Here is a 19,117-nt window from a genome sequence, read left to right on the forward strand (position 1 = left end):
CCCCCTGGTTCCGTCGTTGGAATCAGCTGTGCAGTGGATGTGCTTACAATAATAAATAGGTTACTTTGCACAAGAAAAATGAATTGCTTCTGCTATGCTGTCAAAAGCCAAAAAAAAGTACATCTGAATGAATCGCTGCTGAATATTATAAATTCAGAAAGAAAATCAGGGATGACTTGGCACAAATCAACAGATAGGTGCCGGCGCGTCGATTTGATATACATACTACTCCCTCCGTTCATTACAGGTCATTTTGATTTTTCTAGATATATAGATATTATTATACATCTAGACATGGGGTATATCTAAATGCATAACAAATCTATGAATCTAATAAAGCTAAAACGACCTATAATTTGGATGGAGGGAGTAATTTATTTGTTGGAAATCGATCTTAACTACGGAGTAGCCTAAATGGTAACCAACCAATCCATCCACAATAGAAGAGATTGTTTCGACAGTAGCAAATCAACGATCCCAGCTGAAAGGAGTTGAACTAGAAAGTTGGCATCAATGGTAGTTTGATATGGAATGCGTTGGATGCACACCTCGTTTCTTTCGGATTCATGACCCGGTGTTTCAATCGTCAGACAGCCAAGATGAAGGTACGGCCGAAAGCAGGCAACAATGTTACGTAAAACTGGGTGCAGACTACAGAGAGAAAGGAAATGGACGAGAGAGGAAGCGAGGCCATACCACAAGATCCACGCCGTCCTGGGTGTAATGCCACGGCGTGTCCGCCTTGATGACAACGAAGGATACATGGACGGTATCCCCTTCGTAGTCGACGTTGTGGGAGAAGCACTCCTCCCTGTCGATCACGAAGCGGATGGCCGCGGCATCGCGCAAGAAAGCCACGAGCCACAGGAGGACCAGGAACACCCCCGATCCGAGACCCCTCCTGACGACGACCCCCATCGCCCTCCTGCCAGGAAAAACAGAGCTGTGACAGATTAGACCGTAATGGCAGCGTGAACATTCTGTTTCTGCAGAACTGAACACCAGCTGAAGAAGGAAGCCAACCCCAAGTCCGGGTGGATGGGGACGCCGGCGAGAGGTCCAGCTGCGGTGGAAGGAAGGAAGACTGGATCTGGACGGAGGAGTCGTGTTCGGAGCTCGCCTTGAGGACTCTTTCCGAGATGTATATATCAAGCTTTGCCCGTCTCCTTCGCGGAGGTCGGGAAGGCGGCAGATTTGCTTGATTCCGTGGAGGGGATTAGAGGGCACGGGAGCTTGTCTTTTCGTTGGGCTAACGGCTTCTCCAGCTGGGACTCGGGACGAGCCCGGCGTGAGGTCCACGTGCACTTACGAATACCGGACGTCAGTTGACAATTGGATGTATCGGAATGGACAATTGTCATCCTAGGCCTAACATTTGTTACTCTGTCAACATTGCCACGCAACCGTGCAGAAAATTATTCCTTATAACGCAATTTTGCAAGCAGGCAACAGCACTGGCAAGATTATGAGAAGATGTAGCATGACAAGAAACAGCATGAATGATCATCAGTAAACCTCAGCAATGCAGAGTTTGTAGTAAATCAATTTTGCAAGCAACATCATGTATGGGTCTTCAGCAAACCTCAGCAATGCAGACTCGCAGAGAGATACGTTAGCAGAGCACATGTCAAAGAGACTTCGAGGCTCAAAACATCTCATAAACACTGTAAACTCTTGTCTTGCATAGTTTCTAGACATGGTCTGGCAAACGAAAACATGTGAAACTAGATTCAGGAAACCACAATACGAGTGCACAATTCTCATCAGCTCTTCAGGTCGAAACAAGGAACTACAGGCGGACTCAGCAGGGGATAGATAATCTAGGTCATCCGCTGTGCAGCCTCCTTGGCGAGCAGCTTTTCCCTGGCCTTGGTCTTCGCTTGCGACTTGGAGCCCATGATGCCACCTCCCCACTTCTTCCTGACCTCGTCGAACTTGTCGTTGAAGTTCGCCTGGAGTAGAATTGAGTCAGCTTAAGAGCAGAAACATCATAACCATATGATATCAATCATACTGCGATATGCCGTTCTCCCTACCTTAATAGCCTCCAAGATCTTGCTGAACTCAAGCTTGTCCTCATTCTTGACAGTGGTCAGGCACAGGACAGATGCAGTCTTCTTGTGAACAATCTGTATATCATTATTTGTAAAGAATGAGCATCTATTTCAACTACCCTTCAATCAAGCCACCAGGCTCAAAACAGTGTAGGCAAGAACATACCGATCCAAGGCGAGCCTTTCCTTTAACAATGCAGTAAGGGACCTCCATCTTCCTGCACAGGGCTGGAAGCCACACGACCAGCTCAATAGGATCCACATCATGAGCGATGACAACAAGCTGGGCCTTGTTCTGGAGAAAAAAAAAACATCATCAATGCTTGTTGCTATGTAATTGTTCCCTTGGTTGCAAGTAGTTAAGTGAAACAGAATATATCTTACCTGTTCAATGAGGTAGGTCACATGGTTAAGGCCATATTTCACAACAATTGGTTTCTTGGCCTCAACGGTTTTCCCTTCAGCCTCAGCCTGAGCCCTCTTCAAAAGCCTCTCCTTCTTGGCAGCCTTGTCCTCAGGGCGGTACTTGAGAAGCATCTTAAACAGGTTGGTAGCTGCAAAGATAGAGGTTCACATCAGAGATTTCCAATCCACACTTTATTTTTGGAAGAGTACATAACTCGTATAGAACAATAAAAAAGCAAGCATCAGCAACTTTAGAAGTGACTGTCTTAGTTCATGCATATCAACCATAATCAACTAGAACAAGAGTGTATTTATCTTCTATTGACTACAACAAGGTGGCATGCTAATGTCTCATCTTTTAGTTTTTCAGTAGCTTCTATGCACACATCTGCCTCTTTTAGAGGCATGGTATTCTATCATATTTGCAGGAAAATTCACAACCCACAGGCATAACATTCTAGATATTCTTAGGTTGCAAAAACAGATATCTGTGACTCTAGGGAAAAAAAGGTGTAAGCACACGATGATGAAAGGCCTTGTAGAATCAAGGCAAGGCTCCTGCCCTAATTGTGATGCTCAAATAGGATAAAATGTAATACTGCAGCTGTACTCTAGTTGTCCAGGCTAAAAAAAGGATAAATGCACATAATAACAATGCCCTAACACAATATTATGATCATCATGCGAACAATAGTGAGAGAAACTTGTTTGCAGACATCAACTTTGCACGTTATCATTCTAATTTGCTATGACATAGTCATAACTCATAACGAGAGATTTCAATATTAGGGTCTCATCACGTACTCCATACTTGCACAATCAGATATTCTAGCAAACCCAGGTCAGGCTTCTATCCCTGTCTGTAAACCAGAGGGGAGCAGTGTGCAGTGCATACCGAGGTTCTTGTCGAGAGTCCGGGTGAACTGGTTGAGCGCCGGCGGCACCTTGAGGCGCTGCTTGAGGATGCGGCGCTGGCGCTGGATGCGCACAACCTTGGGCCACTTGACGAACCGGTGCAGGTCCTTCTTGGGCGGAAGCGCACCGCCAATACCGAACTGCTTCGGCCTCTTCTCGAACAGAGGGTTCGTTACCACCTGCACCAAGCCAAACGCAACAAAATCAGTACACACACTCCAACCATGGCACCACACACACCTGGAGCTAGATGGAAGAGCGGAGTACATACTGTTTTCTTCTTGGCCGGTACCGGCGCCTTACCACCTCGCTTCGGGGCCTGCAGATTTGTGATTCGAACTCTTAGCACATTACATGAATCATACACAGATTTGAGCAAGGTATCACCCTTAAACTACAAGAGCATCACGTGCCCCCAAGATCCACGAAACCACATTGAAACATCACAAAACAAAATCCCGAAAACCCCCAGGGTTTTCCTTCACAGAAAAGAGGTGCAGGCGGCGGAGAATCGGGAAGCACAAGCGGCGGATCAACGGCGAGACCGCACGTACCATTTCGCCGGAGGGGAGCTTGGCGTTCCGAACGGGAGACGACGGCGACGCGGGGGAAGGGGGAGGCGGCGAGTGGAGCTTGGAGGCGGAGAGGTGGTTCTATAAAGGATGCCTCGCGCCGAGTTGGACGCTCCCTGGCCGTCAGATGTGGGGTGGAGAAGCGAGCGAGGCGGTCTCAGCCGTCCAGTGCCGGGATTAGGGTTTAGGCGATGCCACTTGGGCCGCAGCCGAGAGATAGGTGGGTGGGCCTATATGGGCTGGGCCGTTTTTTCGAGTGGTTCTTGTTCGAGCCCATTGCTTTGCTACTTTTCAAATGAACCTCTCGCCGGTTCTACTATTGCGTATGCGCCCCTCTCAATGCTTGCGTTGCGCGGCTGCGCAGTTGCGCCATGGCGAAGAGGGAGAGAAGTAGCGAGGGCGGAGACTGGAATTCGGAGGGAGGAGGGTGATTCGCCGGTGTGCTCGAGCGCTTCCCGCTTTTCAGGTGAACTTCTCCTTCTGTGCTCGAGCGCTTCCCACTTTACAAAAAAGAAGTAATTGACTTCTTAGGCGATTAATATTAATATTGAATTGGTAGAACTGTAGAAGTGGTATTGTGCCTGCGAATTGTGATTTAGTGGCCGTACTGAAAAAGTCTGCTGGGTCAGTTGAAATTTGCTGATCCTGCTACCACTTGTTTTTGTTATTTGCAGATGCTACTTGCAAGGTTGAAATCTCCAATTTGCTGATGAAATTGAAAATGTTGCAATATTGGATTTGGTGGGTACTATCATTTGAAGCTCTCTAAGAAAGTGAAAATGTTGCAACCTCTGTTGGTAACATATCATAAGAAAAGATTTGCTATCACTTTCATTTTATGTAACTTTCAGTTTTGCGATTTTTTGAGTGGATTCAAAGTTCAAACACCCTTGTTCAGTGCTTGATGCTGCAATGTTCCTTTTCGGAATGAGATCCTCTAACTTTGCTCCTCTACCTTTGAGTCACTGCCATGTGAGCCCAAATGCAGCAGGACCCACATGGCGGTGACTTAAAGGTAGAGGTTGAAAGGTAGAGGATCATCCTTTTTTTCACATTTCACAATTTTGTATGTTAAACTTTAAATAACTATGCCCATGTTCCTTGTTGTGACGACTTTGTAAAAAAATTCAAAGATTTGTCTGTCAAACTGTGCTTGCGACTTCAATGGCTCTGTTGATCTCCTTCAGGCTTATGCATGTTGACTTTGTTGCTGAGTCGCTACATTGACAGGTCGTTCGTTCACTGAAAGATTACGTCGACAGGTATATTCTTTTACTTCATTGACAGGTTATTCGCTCACTAAATTGTACCTTTTTCCAAATTTTCAGAGTACCCTATTTTCAAATTGCCTGTTCAACTTCTGCAATTTCTCAAGAAAAATTATTGCGAGATGTACGTGTTGTTTGCGAAGCTGCTGAGGCAATCGCAAGTTCGATTATGTCCTGCATTGTTACCAAAAGCTCTTTTACTTGGTCTTCCTCCAGCTTTTGGGATGGAGCTCTAGCTAACAAAACAAGATGGCTCCAAGCATCCAACTTGACTCAAGAGGAGTGTTAGAAAAGGAGAGACATGGAACCTATCCTCATCTTTGAAGTTGATTCTTTCTCATCGGCTGTCCAAGTGTTCCAAAGGCTAATGGGTAATGATTAAGCAATATTATATCAAGGTTTCCATATCTGTAAAGTATTCTACTGTCTTGTTGTAGTCAAATATGTGTCTTATAAGTTACCATTTCGGAGATAGTATTATATATATATATATATATATATATATATATATATATATATATATATATATATATATTACATCTTTAAAGCTAATGTCCCTGGCTTCTCCATGTTAGAAGATTGAGCAAGAAATTTGAGAAACTAGGTTGTAGTATGACATGTATTAGGCCTCAAGGACAATTTACCGAAATGGCATTTGTATTTGTATGCATTGCTGCCTTTTCTTTGGGTGTTCAAAGAATGCTAATATGTTTTTTTAATCATGTGTCAATATAATACAGTAAATGGTTGATCTGATTAGTTGCAAGTTATGATTATTGGAACAACTCTGAAATTTAGGGATAACAATTGGTTTCTAGTGCCTTTTATTATTTTATTTTCTTATACAGCGATGAGCTGATGCTCTACGGATTCTGTTGCTCACATTGTAGAAGGGATCAAAGAAAACCGAAGTGATAATCTTATTGGAATCGTGGAATGCAGCAACTCAGTTCGGTAAATCGATTGAGGCTGCTTATAACCAGGGTCTAGAGTTCAAAATCTTCTATTAAAAGTCTAGGGCGTCAGGTGCTGAATTCTGGGAGCTGAGGGTCTAGAGTTCACTGTATGCTGAATTCTGGGAGCTGAGGCGTTCTGTCAATTCAATCTTTCCCCGTTAATATGCCAAGAACTTATGCATAACCTAGCTGGTAAGCATGTAGAGATGAGCATAACCTAGCTGGTAAGCATGTAGAGATGAGCTTGAATTCATTTGCTCTCTAAACACTTGCAGACCATGGTAACCTAAGGTTTAGTACTGGCTCCTTTTTGGAGGACAAAATATCTTGGATTTGAAAAATTGATGTCAGTCCTGCAATTTTGCTCTTCAGGAAGTTGCATTGCTGCTCGTAATCTGGTAGCAAATCAGGAATTTGAACTAGGGATACTCTACATTCTTGGAATGTTCAGTATTCCTACTTGTGAACAAGTCTTTTTGTCAGTTGTCACTCAATCTAGTTTGAAATTTCACAACAAACAAGCTATCGTGATCGATAAACCTGCACCAAGCCTGTTGCTATGTTCTGCTCATTGGTTCGGCTCTGTACAAGTTTTTTTCTTTACTCTGTTCAAGAAATTTAGCTATGCTGCTACTTGCATGTAATATTGTAATCAGGGGAGTTTCTCCCTGACCCCTGTACTCTCTCCATTGTTTAAGTTCTATATATTCTTGATTCCTAAAGAAAAAGGGAATACTGCCATTACATCATGTGAGGTGAGGGCAACAAACATCATGGCATCAACACATCTAGATTGATGAAGCACATGACCATTTCTTGTCCGGCTCACAATAAGAACAAAAACTCGAGCTCAAGAACTCATCAACACCATCAACTATTACGACGCACGAACCACTTTTGATGGGTGGTCGGCATCTACATGATTTGCTATTTGCGCACTATGATATCATCAGTACTCAGTACACAAGACACGTCGACACGAGACCCGGGAAGACCGGAGCACCAGTCGCCGTGGCCGCCCAAGGCTAGGACCGGCCGACGAGGAGCGGCCGGCCGGCGGCGAGCAGCCTGTACGCGGAGTGGCCCCTGGCGAGGCCACACCTCGGCACCACCTCGCCGGCGGCGGCCTCCTCCTCGATCTGCTCCAGCACCCGCACGAAGGCGTCGGCGTCGCAGGGCAGCGCGAGCGGGCCGGCGGCCGCGTACCCGAATGCCTCCTCGGCCTCCTCCAGCAGCGCCCGGAACAGGCGGTGGTTGACGCACTCCGTGCGGACCACGAACCGCTGCCGCCCCGCGCCGACGCACACCGTGAAGCAGCCCACCGCCGGCGCCGGCTGCGGCTTGCTCCTCCGCGCGCTCCGGCACCGGTCCAGCGTCTTCGTGATCAGCCCCGGCCTCCTCCCTTTCTCCATGGCCGCGGTCAGCTTCTTCTCAACCATGGACACGTCAAGGCAAGGAGGCGTGTGTGTGGCAGTTACGAGCAAATATTGGTAGCCAAGAATGAGGTCGTGAGAGACAGGGATATATATAGAGAATGTGAATGAATCTAATCTAGAGACGAAATGGTCATGATCAAGAGGCCTTTTTTAATACAGGGATTAGGAGCTGATGAGAGAGAGGCTAGCTTTATAGTTTTGCACACAATAATTGCAAATATACAATTACACACTTGTAGTACATGCATATAGTACACTTGTTAGGGTACGGTTTGGCAGTTTTGAGGGGTTAACTAGCTCGAAGCAGGGGCCAGGGATAATCCATGGGAGCATGACCTCATTGCATGGCCGACCCTGATGAGCAGATGAGGGGCCAGTAGTTCATGGCGTCATGGCAATAATGCAGTAGATTTTAGCTGCAGGTCCTCTCTGACCCGTGTGCATGATTGCAATCAGTTTGGAGGTGTCAAACGCCCCAACCACAAGGGTTGTTTAGCCTAGCCTGATTAGCAACATCTCTATCTGCTCCTAGCTCCCTAATGCAACGCTCCAAAACGTCAGCTTCTTGCAGCATTTGTTATATATGGTTTTCAGTCCGTGTGCGTCATCAGGAGCAGTCTAGAGTTTAACACCTGGACCAAAGATCAGCCAAAACCATGAATGATTCCTGAAGCCCTTCTGCCTGTTTGTCTGTCTTGTATTCCCTTTTTCGAACATTTCAAGTGCATTTCCCACTGGAAAGATTGCAGCCAGTTTGGCAGTGTCATAGTCGTACGTGTACCATGTTAGGGTCCAAGAGAAAAGACAACGAAACGGGGCTGATGAACTCCAGGTTCAGCAATCGGTTACACAGGCACTTGTACCTACTCTTCCGTGTCATATGCACATTGGGTAACGCCTTTTCTTGGCACGGCGATGAGCTAAATTTTCCTAGTCCCATAATTCCCTTGCAGAATCCATACCAATCATACCCGACTTTACGTGTACAGCCAACCGCCCCTCCGGCATGAGCTCCACACAGGTTAGACAGGTTTTGAGCGTACAGGATGGCTCTTGACACCTTGTTCATAGTCAGTATTCTGAGATAGAAGTTGATCCGTTGAATAATGGTTCTAGAAACTTTTTGCAATATTTTGACGTTCTTTTGTCTAGTAGTGGAACTTGCCCACCAAGATTTGAGTCCTCGATTCGGAGCTGGTGCTCGCATTTTTCTAGATTTATTCCAGGATTTAACCGACCCTATTCTTTCAGTGGTAGGCAACGTGCTCGTCGACAGTGAGGTGCCAATGGTGACTAAATCAATCTTGAGGATTTGCCAGTTCAGTCTTTCGTAGGGGCGAGTGTATGTGCGTGTATGTGAGCGTCTGCATGTGATTCGGAAAAAAAAATTCTTCTGTCCAGAAATACTTTAAACCTTTTTGTTTTTTTCCACATTTTTTAACTTCCGGCTATTCTATATATAAACAAAGTTCAGTTTGTTGGTGTTCAATTTATTCTTATTAGTAGGCTCGAAGAGCACAATAGGTTACACAGAGTTGGTTCTGAATAACCATAGTATGTACACACCAAAAATATATTTGTACTACCACAACGCATCCAGGAGTACTTAAAAATGCACCATTATGCTAGGTACTCCCTCTGTCCTGAAAAGGATGCAACTATGGTATGCGTGCCAGTTAAAGTGCTTCACGTTTGACCAGGTTTGTAGTAAATAGTATTCACATTTATGGCTCCAAATTAATTTATTATGAAAATACATTTCGTAATTAATCTAATGATGTTTATTTGATATTATATATATTTATACTTTTTCATCTATAATAGATCAAACTTGACACAGTAAATCATGACACTGTTCCAGAATTGCATTCTTTTGGGGACGGAGGGAGTATATGACAATACTAAATAATGCACCAAAGCCTCGGAGAGGAGAGCCCGGGCAAAGGGGCATGTGTCCCTCTTAGCACTATAAGTTTCATTTGAGTGGCATCATAGTTTATTTCTTGAGTATTCCTAAATTTTTATATGCTTTAATATTCACATGTAATATAGCATTATCATTTGAGGATTCTCTAGCATTAAACCATAGTTAGATTCGCTTCGTGTGTATGCTATATATAGAAGTGTGCATGGTACAAACATGATATAGGTAAGGATCAATATTCACCATTCCTACATTATTACGAAAACAACACCTTAGTCGTGACAACTTTACACCATACCAGCACATGATGATAGTTATAAATGTGATCATTCATCTCCTTGTCTTTGATTTAGTGTTTTACAATGTTCAAAACACATAAAAAAACCGATGTGAACAAAAATGCTATGATAAAAATGAATTGGTTAAGCATGAATACATCAAAACAATAAAAAACTTAGGCCCCCTATATGGACATGGGCATCTGTCATAAGTCATATCATCACATTTGAAGATCGGAAGAAAATAGGAACACTGAGATTCTTCGTTTTGCCCATGAATGCAACAAAACGGCGCCAGGTACAATCAAATTGATATAGGCCCCGTTTGGATACTCCCTGCTAAAGTTTAGCATCTAATTGGATGTTTGGATGCTAATTAGGAGTATTAAATATAGGCCAATTACAAAACTAATTGCATAGATGGAGTCTAATTCGCGAGACGAATCTATTAAACCTAATTAGTCCATGATTTGACAAGGTGGTGCTACAGTAACCATTTGCTAATGATGGATTAATTAGGCTTAATAGATTCATCTCGCGAATTAGCATAGGGTTCTGCAATTAGTTTTATAATTAGCTCATGTTTAGTCCTCCTAATTAGCATCCGAACATCCGATATGACACTGCTAAAGTTTAGCACCTAGTATCCAAACACTCCCGTAGTATCGCCTTGAGTTTGGCACAGTGATACACAACGTATCTCCAACGGTCTTCCTTTCCCCAATCCAACTACCATATTAGGAGAGTTGATAAGTGCTTCAGCAGTCTCCCTTTACCTTTCCTTTTTCCCAATAATTATTGGGACAATTCAATAATTCACCTCAACTCTCACTAAATAAAGGAGGAGTTGTGACTCTCTCAATACGGTAGTTGGATTGGGATGAGCTTATTAGGAGACTGCAAAAGCAACTCTCTTAATAATGGTGAAAGTGATATTGAGATATCCCTTAGAGCATCTCCAGCAGTCTCCCTTTCCTCAATCCAACTACCATATTGGGAGAGTTGATAAGAAAATAGTGCTCCAGCAGTCTTCCTTTACCTTTGCCTTTTTTCCAATAATTATTGGGACAACCCAATAATTTATCCCAACTCTCCCTAAATAAAGTAGGAGTTGTGACTCTCCCAATACGATAGTTGGATTGGAATTAGATTATTGAGAGACTGCAAAAGAAACTCTCCCAATAATAGTGAAAGTGATATTAGGATATCTCTATTAATTAGCTATTGGGAAATATTTATTGGGAACTGCTGGAAATACTTTAAGTTATTGAAATATTTATTGGGGGACCGCTGGAGAAGCTTTACCCCGTAACTTTTGACCAACAATAATTAAATCATACAAATTTGTGTATGAAATTTAGTTACATGAATAGATTTGTATCGTAAGTATCTTTCAATTCAATAATGACTTTGTAGTAATTGATGATAATTGCAAGAGAAATTAATGGTTAAAGTACAACTCTAAAGACCATCAAATCCTAACACGTCTACTAAAAATGAAGGGATTAGAAGAATCTATTAATCAGAATTTAAGTTTACCACGAGGGAAGGTGAACAAGTATACTCTACCTTTTTTTCCCCTCAACCTTCCTAAGAAGATCAACACCACAAACCATCGTCACCGCTGAAGTGAATATCAGACCTCATGTTCATCAGCACAATGAACACCATGGCAACATCAGCACTGGCTCCCGTTACAAGCATGAGCATGGTACAGACTACGGAGGTCACCTAATTAACATGAGACCGAATATCACACTGCATCTCAGCCTCTCACCGCTAACACACAGGATCTGCAAATAATCTTGGCAAGAAGTCCAAAATCTCATATCTTGACAAGGTTCTTCTGAACACGACTCATGTCTATCTAAGGGCGAGAGTCCGCTTCTTGGGAAGGAGGGAAGCGGTAGAACGGCGGCGGCGGCGCCGCCGGCTGGTAGAGCGGGAACGGCAAGAACGGCGGGCGCAGGAAGGGCACCAGCCAATCCGGCACGGGGAACGGCCACGGGAACGACACCGTCCCGCCGGCGGCGCTGCCCGGCGAGGGGTACGGGGGCCGGAACGGCGGCCAGAAGAGCGGCAGGAACGGCCAGAAGAAGAGCGACGAGCCGAACGCGCTGCCGGCCCCGGCGCCGCCGGGGCAGAGCGCGGCGTCCCGCTTGGCGGGGCGGAAGTTGAGCGCGTTGAGGTTGAGGAAGCAGGCGCCGGTGGCGCGGGAGCGGAGCGCGATGTGCTGCGTGGAGCCCCCGACGCCCGGGACGTTGCAGGCGGCGGAGGAGCTCCGGACGAGCGTGGCGCGGCACGCCGACCGGAGCTCGTGGCCCTCCCGGCACTCAAAGCCGTCCACGGGGGGAACGTCCAGCTTGTACACGCCGTGCTGGTCCGTGGTGCGCTCCGCCTCCAGGGAGAGCTCCTCCGACGACGTCGAGTTCACCTTGAAGCTGCACTTGATCAGCACCCGTGCTCCTGCGCGCGGCAAGCCGCCGTTAGTGGATTCAGCGTTTGAGCTATTGCCTCCAGAGTGGCAACAGGAGTATGTGCAGAATCGGCACTTCCCTCTAAGCACAAAAAAATATCATGGCAGCTAATCTAACATGTCAGGGTTGAAGTAACAACTAGAACTGAGAGAGAAGATGCATGTCAGGGTGAGGCGTTGCAATTTGTGCAGAACGCTGATCGTAAAGCATGTCATGCTCTGACAATTCATATGCACGGATGTACTGAATGTCTGAATTCTGAAGGTCAAGTGCAGAGCAACTCATACGAAGCCATTTACTTGATGAAGCATTGAATGTCTGAATTCTGAAGGTCAAGTTGCAGAACAACTCATACAAAGCTATTTACTTCGTGAAGCACATTTCTGCCTGAGGCAGTGCTATTGTGCTAACTTCTAACTACTATAATCGAGGAACACATCCTGCTCAAAATAACTGAAGTAAATACTGTATGAGCAGCAGTGCTTATCACTGAATACCCAAAAACTGAATTAGACCTCGAGTTCAAGCGATATACACGTGTAGTTGAAGTCAGATGGGAATTGACAATTTGTATGTGAGACATGTATGCCAAGCTTTTGGAGGCCCTCACTCAGAGAAAAACTTCGATTGGAGATACACCTCATCTAGGATGAGCCAAAAGTTCAACTACAACTGCCGTTTGGGAGACAGAAATGAGCCAAACTAAAGAACAAGCCATATGTGTCAACCAAGTTTGTCCTGATTAGCCACATAGCAAATCAATCCAAAAGGTTCATCATATTACCTCCTCATTCCATACAAAATATAACTTGCGCTGCAGCACCTGAACAACTCAGTTTTCAGATGCATATTAAAAAGCTTAAAGTGAACAAAAATAAGAGGGCGGGAAAAAAATACTAGTCCTCCTTAAACTTTCGAAATGTAACAATTTGTAAATTACTGCAAAAAATAGCATGAAACTACCTGATGTAAAAAAAATTCTTGCAGTTTCTTAAACACATTTCAGAGCTACTAAGTAGGCTTCTACTGCAAAGTCTGCAATGCAGGGTCCTTCCGGGAAACAAAAAAATACCATTGTAAAAAAAATGCAATGCAGGATGAGGCAATGTACAACTTGTGTGCCAGATAGCATCTCCACTCACCTTTCAAGAAGAAGCTATGCTTGGAGAAGGTATTGTTGGAGCAGGCGTCGCAGTACACCGAGCCGACCACGGTGATGTTGTTGGCCTTCGACAGGAACTTGGCCTCCGTGCCACTGAGCATCAGCAGTAGCAGCAGCGCCAGGAACACCGCAACGAGAGCCGTCAAGCTGCTCGCCATTGCGACCATGGGCTCAACTAGCTCGGGAAGGAAGGGGAGCAACCGCGATGGAGATCAGATTGGAGACAGAGGGGGAGAGGAGGAGACGAAGTGATGAGGAGGAAGCGAACAAGTGCATGTGAACCGGGCTTGGACTGGTGCGGAGACATGGAGAAGATGGTCAAGCACTAGCTTCTGATCACCTGGTGTGTGGGTCTCCTTTTGCCCTTTTTTCCATTCCTGGGCCCACTGGCCAGTGAAAGGTAGATCAGTAAATGATGCCTGTGATTATTTTTTTTAAACCAACCAGGAGAGCTGCTGATTATATTAATAAAGAAGAAGATCTGATTGGACAAACAACGATCCCGTAGGGATGATAACAGAAGAAACATAAAACTTACAACAACTAAACTACGACTGAATATGAAAACTCCACCAACAAACAACTTCGCTCAGTCACGACATAAGCCACGGCAACGCAACATTCTTAGAGAAGGCAACATCTAACACAGAGACAAAGAAAGCTCCGCCGGTAGCTCCAAGAAGGCATGACCTTTCAATTCTATGAGTGGCTTGAGGTCATCCGGTGGCAACAATTCCTTTAGGTGGTCTGCATAGTCTTGAATTACATCATTGTTGAGCTTCCCATCATTCCCAAGAATACCCAAATCTTTTAACACGTTATGCTGGGCATTGCGGGCACTTCGATGAAGCGATGATCTACTGTAGGACTTGCATCGGCGTCTTGCTATCGTGGATGGTGGTGAAGGGGTGTGTGTAGGAGGACATCCAAGCTCCTCGCTCGGACGGAGAAGACACGACCTCTATCGATGGATCCTTTATTATCATCGAGCTTCTTCTACCTTGACCTTAACCATAGAATAGGAAGGGCTGTCTTTGATGGTGATGAGAAAGATGGGGTCATCAATTGCCCCATGTGCATCTAAGATAGCTTCCTCATCATCAAATGCGTCCTCCACTAGAACAACATCCTCAACTGAGGTCATGGTTTGTAGCAACGTTTGTTCTGTGTGCGAGTCTTAGTGCATCTGTGTAGTGGAAGTCCCCAAAGGCACCTGGATCGCATGCTCTGTAGATGTATTTTGGTGAAACTCTCTGTCAGACATCCTCGTGGCCACCTCATTTGTGATAGGGTCCATCTCTCTGTGAGTCTCTATGGTAGATATCCTTGTCGATATCTCATCAATGGTGGAGTTCGTGATGTCCACACATGTATCTTCGCACAACAAGGAGTCAACAGAAGTGCAACCAGCTGCAAGAGAAGTGAGAATCGATGGTGTCGGAGAGCAATGAACTGGAGAATAGGGGCCGAAGAGCTCAGCCATGTCAGATGGCATGACACACTCCAAATGGTTGGCCACACGTGCTTGCCACAATTTGATGATAGAAGCCTCCTCCCTCAGTGGGTGCACCACTTCCTCCAAATGTACTGCAATCATGTGTTGGAGCTCTGATCGCAACAACTCTACCAGAAGTGCAACCATGGACTATAGGTTCAATGATGTCAAACTAGAAGAGTCACAACAACTATGGCAGATAGGATCGATGTCCTTTTCACACGAACTAGTGGGTTGAGAAGCCGACGATGGGTTGAAATATCCTTGCGACTTGGACCCAACCGTAATGTCTACACACAAAGTAGAGCGACATGCACTTGGCGAAGGCATGGCCACTATAGCAGCCCAACTCCGTTTTTGAAGAGGTTGCACATTGGAGTTGACTTGATGAATTGGAAAGGGAGACCGAAGGTGACAATGTCGGTCCCGATGTCCTGAGCGGCCACAACGAATGCAACAGAAGGAGTCCCTACATGAGCTGACTTGGTGGTCACATGCGAGGTAGCAGTAACATCTGCCTTGAGCCCATCTCTTGAAGGCAATGCTTCGCTCTGACTGTGAAGAGCGTGGCGGTGGTGATGGTTGATGGTCGAGGTGACCCTTTGTATCCGCAAACACTCGCGACTGTTCCATGGATGAAGCCGCAAAACCCACCTTGCTCCCCTCAAGCATGATGTCTGGCTGCTTAGGTGGCATGGCCTCGTCTCAGAAGCCAACCAACATGGCAGTGGAGGGGACTGAGGCTGAATGGCTCGAAGATGGCATGCCAGCCAAACTTGTTGATGAATGCTGCTGCAACAAATGAAGGTTGACGCAATCCAAATAGGGTGGAGGTGGACGGGCAAGACGATCGCTTGCAGTGCAGGCTGCCGAAGCTTTGGAGGTAGGTGTTGCTGGTAATCCAGACTCACTCCTGGGCTGAAGCTCGAACCGGTGGCAACGACCAGAGGTGGAACTACGGCAGAGGATGAGACAAGTGGTGACGATGCGATGGTTGCAGCCGGCAATATGAAATCGAAGACGACGGGCAGGCGAATGGGCGACGGCTGATCAGAACTATGGGCAGCTCAACTTCTGCAGGGTCGATGATGGCAGTAGCACTCCGTGACCCTCATCATCTCTTCCTGCTACCCTGCGGGATCACCGGCGAGGGGCCGTGCAGGAGAGAGGCTGCATGTTGAAATAAACCTGTTGATCGAGTCTTGTACATAGCTTATGTTAGCTACTATCAGTTAGTTAGCGTGTTGACACACATTCTGCTTGAGCGTGTGCATGTCAAGCCCGTTCATGGCGGGCGCATCCTTTTCTTTCAGATCGTAGGCGTCGTGGCGCGACTGTGTGTGAGTTGTGGGATGGCATGATTGGTAGTGGCGTGCAGGCCGCACATTTGCAGCAACAGCTGCCATTTGTTTCCCTTTATATTGCAATCAATATAACAGAAAAGGCTGCCAAGTTTTTGCAGCACCAAATCACTTGTGTTCATTGTGTTCTTGAGTGCGCATTCCAAGGTTCGCTGGTGATCGGAATGCCGATGAACTCCAACATTTGACATCAGAGCCGTTATGGTCCATGCCGACCATATCCACATCGTATGCTCTGCAGCTGGGCGAGAACTCACCATCGCCACCGCCGCATCGCTGAGTCTCGGCGTCTCCCGTGCCACGCCACGGGCGCCTTCATGGTGAGGTCATCGTTGAGTGCGTCGTTAAGGAGAGCAGCAGCACCGTTCAATATCCGATGCTCACGCGCACAAACTACCAAGAGTGGTCGTTGATGATGCGCATGAACATGCAGGCGCAGGGCCTCTGGCACACCGTCGAGCTAGAGGAAGGCGACGTCATCGAGTATCGGAAGGATCACCTCGTGCTCACTGCCATCCTCCGCGTCGTCCCACCCAAGATGCTCAGGTCTCTCGTGCGCAAACGCATGGCGCGCTCTGCCTGGGATGCGATCAAGACCGTGCGCGTCGGTGTCCAGTGCGTGAGGGAGTCCAATGCCGTGCAGCTGAAGAAGGACTTTGGCGAGATCACCTTCAAGGAAGGAGAATTGGTTGATGACTTCGCCCTGCATATCGTCTCCCTCACCATCAACATCCGCATCCTCGGCACCAATGTCATCGACATGGAGATTGTCAAGAAGATGTTGCAGGTGGTCCCTGATCACCTGTCACAAATCGCCATTGCCATTGAGACCTTCCTCGACTGCGAGACCCTCAGCGTAGAGGAGGTGGTCAGTCGCCTGCGTTAGGTCGAGGAGTGGCAAAAGAAGAAGAAGGCACCGCCACCACCCATGGAGCCCATCTACAACCAAAAAGGTTGTCTCCTTCTCAGTAAGAAGGAATGGCTTGCACGATGAAGCTTCACGTCAGCGACGATGACGGCAGCAGCTTGAGCACCGGCGACAAGAAGCGCGGCAAGATCCGGCGCGGTTGCCGCCGCGGCGGCAGCCGTGACTTGAGCTGTAGCAGCTCTTCCTCCTCTATGGGCCAGTAGCGGCCCGGCATCAATCCATGCCGGAATTGCGGGAAGACCAGCCACTGGGCCAAGGACTGCTGCAAGCCCAAGAAGGGACAGACCCATGTGGCCCAAGGTGAGGAAGATGAGCCCATTCTTCTAATGGCCCATGCCGCAGTCTCCATCAACCCTCTCGCAGTGTCGTCTTCAGTGAGATCCAGCCGCGCCGCCACTCCACCATCACCGCACCGCCACGTCGACATCCACGAGGAGCGCGTCTTCACCTAGCTTGGCCCCCGTATAGATCTGGAGCCCCACCGATGGATTCTGGACACTAGGGCCACGAACCACATGACCGGGGAGGAGCGTCTTCTCCGAGCTCAACACCAATGTCTATGGCACCGTCCACTTCGGGGATAGATCCGTGGTGGAGATTAAGGGCAGTGACACCATCATCTTCAGCTGCAAGAATGGAGAGCACCGCGTGCTGATGGGGGTGTACTTCCTTCCCCATCTCACAAGCTACTGGACGAGGCAGGCTGCCAGATCAACATCGAGCGAGGAGTCCTCAGTATCTTCGAGCAGGGCCACAAGCTGCTGGCTCGGTCAAGTGCTCTCTGTCACGGCTGTACATCCTCGATCTCAAGATTGGGCGCCCAGTGTGCCTGTCGGCCAAGAGTGAAGAGGATGTGTGGCACTAGCGCGCGCTACGGGCACCTGAGCTTCCAGTCATTGCGCCAGCTCACTCACCACAACATGGTGCGCGGGCTGCCGTCCCTGGATCAGGTGGACAAGGTGTGCGATGCCGGCCTCATCAGCAAGTAGCGACGAGCCCCCTTCCCCGAGCAGGCGTGACGCGGCGCCGCGAAGGCCATCAAGCTCGTCCACGGTGACATCTGCGGTCCAATCACACCCTCAACTCCTAGCGGCAACCAGTACTTCCTGCTGTTGGTCGATGACATGAGCCGCTTCATGTGGCTCGTGCTGCTCCCCAGCAAGGGCCACACAACGGTGGCAATCAAGAATTTCTAGGCGTCGGTCGAGGTGGAGACAGGTCGAAAGTTGAAGACCCTCCGCACTGATCGTGGTGGGAGGGGGGTTCACCTTCGTTGAGTTTGGGCGCTACTGCACTGACCGTGGCTTGCAGTGGCAGCTTACTGCCCCGTATTCTCCACAGCAGAATGGGGTGGTTGAGCGCCGCAACCAGAGCATGGTCACCATGGTGTTGACGGCAGTTAGTGCACCAATTTGTGAACCGCAAGTGCACAAATCAGTTATTGCTTTTCCCTTAGAGTATTCCCCTAAGGTTTATCAATCTGTGGAACAAGTGGGACATTGGCTCTCACTTTATACTAATCTTACTAACGAGATCAAGCAATATGGGTTGTGTAGAGAGACAAACCAATCTAAACTAAACAAAGGAACAAGAAGCAAAGGGTGATACAAGATAGATAACGGATGTAGATATGCATTCCCTCCCTAAGATCTAGGTTCACATGAATATGATCTACTACACAAATAGGTGCTGCCTTCACTAGCTATTACACAGATTATGTGCTCGCTCGGCTCTTTCCCTCCTGCATACCGTCACTATGTAGGGATACTCAACAACTCTGCTCACACATCTATATCAAAGCGTCCGCAGAGTTAATCTAATCATCACGATTACCACAAACTCTACTAAGAATATATGCTGATCAGAACACATATGAATGAAGCATT

The 19,117-nt window shown here is 47.0% G+C and overlaps 4 protein-coding genes across 5 annotated transcripts in view; all 4 read right to left on the reverse strand.

Annotated features, from left to right (window-relative positions):
• The window catches only part of LOC101773728 (transmembrane emp24 domain-containing protein p24beta2), a 3,067-nt gene extending 1,846 nt beyond the window's left edge, over positions 1–1,221 (reverse strand). Inside the window, exons 1-2 of one of the 2 annotated variants that reach the window (XM_012843868.2) lie at positions 1,024–1,221; positions 697–943 (exon numbers count right to left, since the gene is read on the reverse strand). In XM_012843868.2, the coding sequence (XP_012699322.1) occupies positions 697–918 (222 nt within the window). In that variant the 5' untranslated portion in view covers positions 919–943; positions 1,024–1,221. The remainder of the gene's footprint in view (positions 1–696; positions 944–1,023) is intronic. The other variant, XM_004957238.3, reaches the window with a different exon arrangement.
• Positions 1,222–1,612: 391 nt separating this feature from the next.
• Positions 1,613–4,080, reverse strand: LOC101774396 (60S ribosomal protein L7a-1). The gene is made up of 7 exons (XM_004957240.4): positions 3,929–4,080; positions 3,646–3,693; positions 3,355–3,553; positions 2,439–2,608; positions 2,221–2,349; positions 2,037–2,129; positions 1,613–1,952 (listed from the first exon to the last, which is right to left on the reverse strand). The coding sequence occupies exons 1-7, from the start codon at positions 3,929–3,931 to the stop codon at positions 1,821–1,823; spliced, it is 774 nt and encodes a 257-aa protein (XP_004957297.1). The 5' UTR covers positions 3,932–4,080; the 3' UTR covers positions 1,613–1,820.
• A 2,782-nt stretch (positions 4,081–6,862) lies between these two features.
• LOC101774796 (auxin-responsive protein SAUR41) lies at positions 6,863–7,732 on the reverse strand. The gene has a single exon (XM_004957241.3). The coding sequence runs from the start codon at positions 7,607–7,609 to the stop codon at positions 7,196–7,198; it is 414 nt and encodes a 137-aa protein (XP_004957298.1). The 5' UTR covers positions 7,610–7,732; the 3' UTR covers positions 6,863–7,195.
• Positions 7,733–11,433: 3,701 nt separating this feature from the next.
• LOC101775204 (protein DOWNSTREAM OF FLC) lies at positions 11,434–13,730 on the reverse strand. Its single transcript, XM_004957242.3, has 2 exons — positions 13,428–13,730; positions 11,434–12,274 (listed from the first exon to the last, which is right to left on the reverse strand). The coding sequence occupies exons 1-2, from the start codon at positions 13,612–13,614 to the stop codon at positions 11,676–11,678; spliced, it is 786 nt and encodes a 261-aa protein (XP_004957299.1). The 5' UTR covers positions 13,615–13,730; the 3' UTR covers positions 11,434–11,675.
• Between the last annotated feature and the right edge of the window lie 5,387 nt (positions 13,731–19,117).

This window comes from Setaria italica, chromosome II (genome assembly GCF_000263155.2).
Source record: "Setaria italica strain Yugu1 chromosome II, Setaria_italica_v2.0, whole genome shotgun sequence".
Classification (NCBI taxonomy): domain Eukaryota; kingdom Viridiplantae; phylum Streptophyta; class Magnoliopsida; order Poales; family Poaceae; genus Setaria; species Setaria italica.

Excerpts from the sequence above, each read along its gene's own strand:
- LOC101774396 (XM_004957240.4), bottom strand. Across the intron at positions 2,609-3,354 it reads GACTCTCGACAAGAACCTCG|CTACCAACCTGTTTAAGATG; the intron begins GTATGCACTGCA and ends CTATCTTTGCAG. Across the intron at positions 1,953-2,036 it reads AGATCTTGGAGGCTATTAAG|GCGAACTTCAACGACAAGTT; the intron begins GTAGGGAGAACG and ends ATTCTACTCCAG.
- LOC101774796 (XM_004957241.3), bottom strand. The coding sequence starts at position 7,609 with ATGGTTGAGAAGAAGCTGACCGCGGCCATGGAGAAAGGGAGGAGGCCG.
- LOC101775204 (XM_004957242.3), bottom strand. The coding sequence starts at position 13,614 with ATGGTCGCAATGGCGAGCAGCTTGACGGCTCTCGTTGCGGTGTTCCTG. Across the intron at positions 12,275-13,427 it reads GCATAGCTTCTTCTTGAAAG|GAGCACGGGTGCTGATCAAG; the intron begins GTGAGTGGAGAT and ends TGCCGCGCGCAG.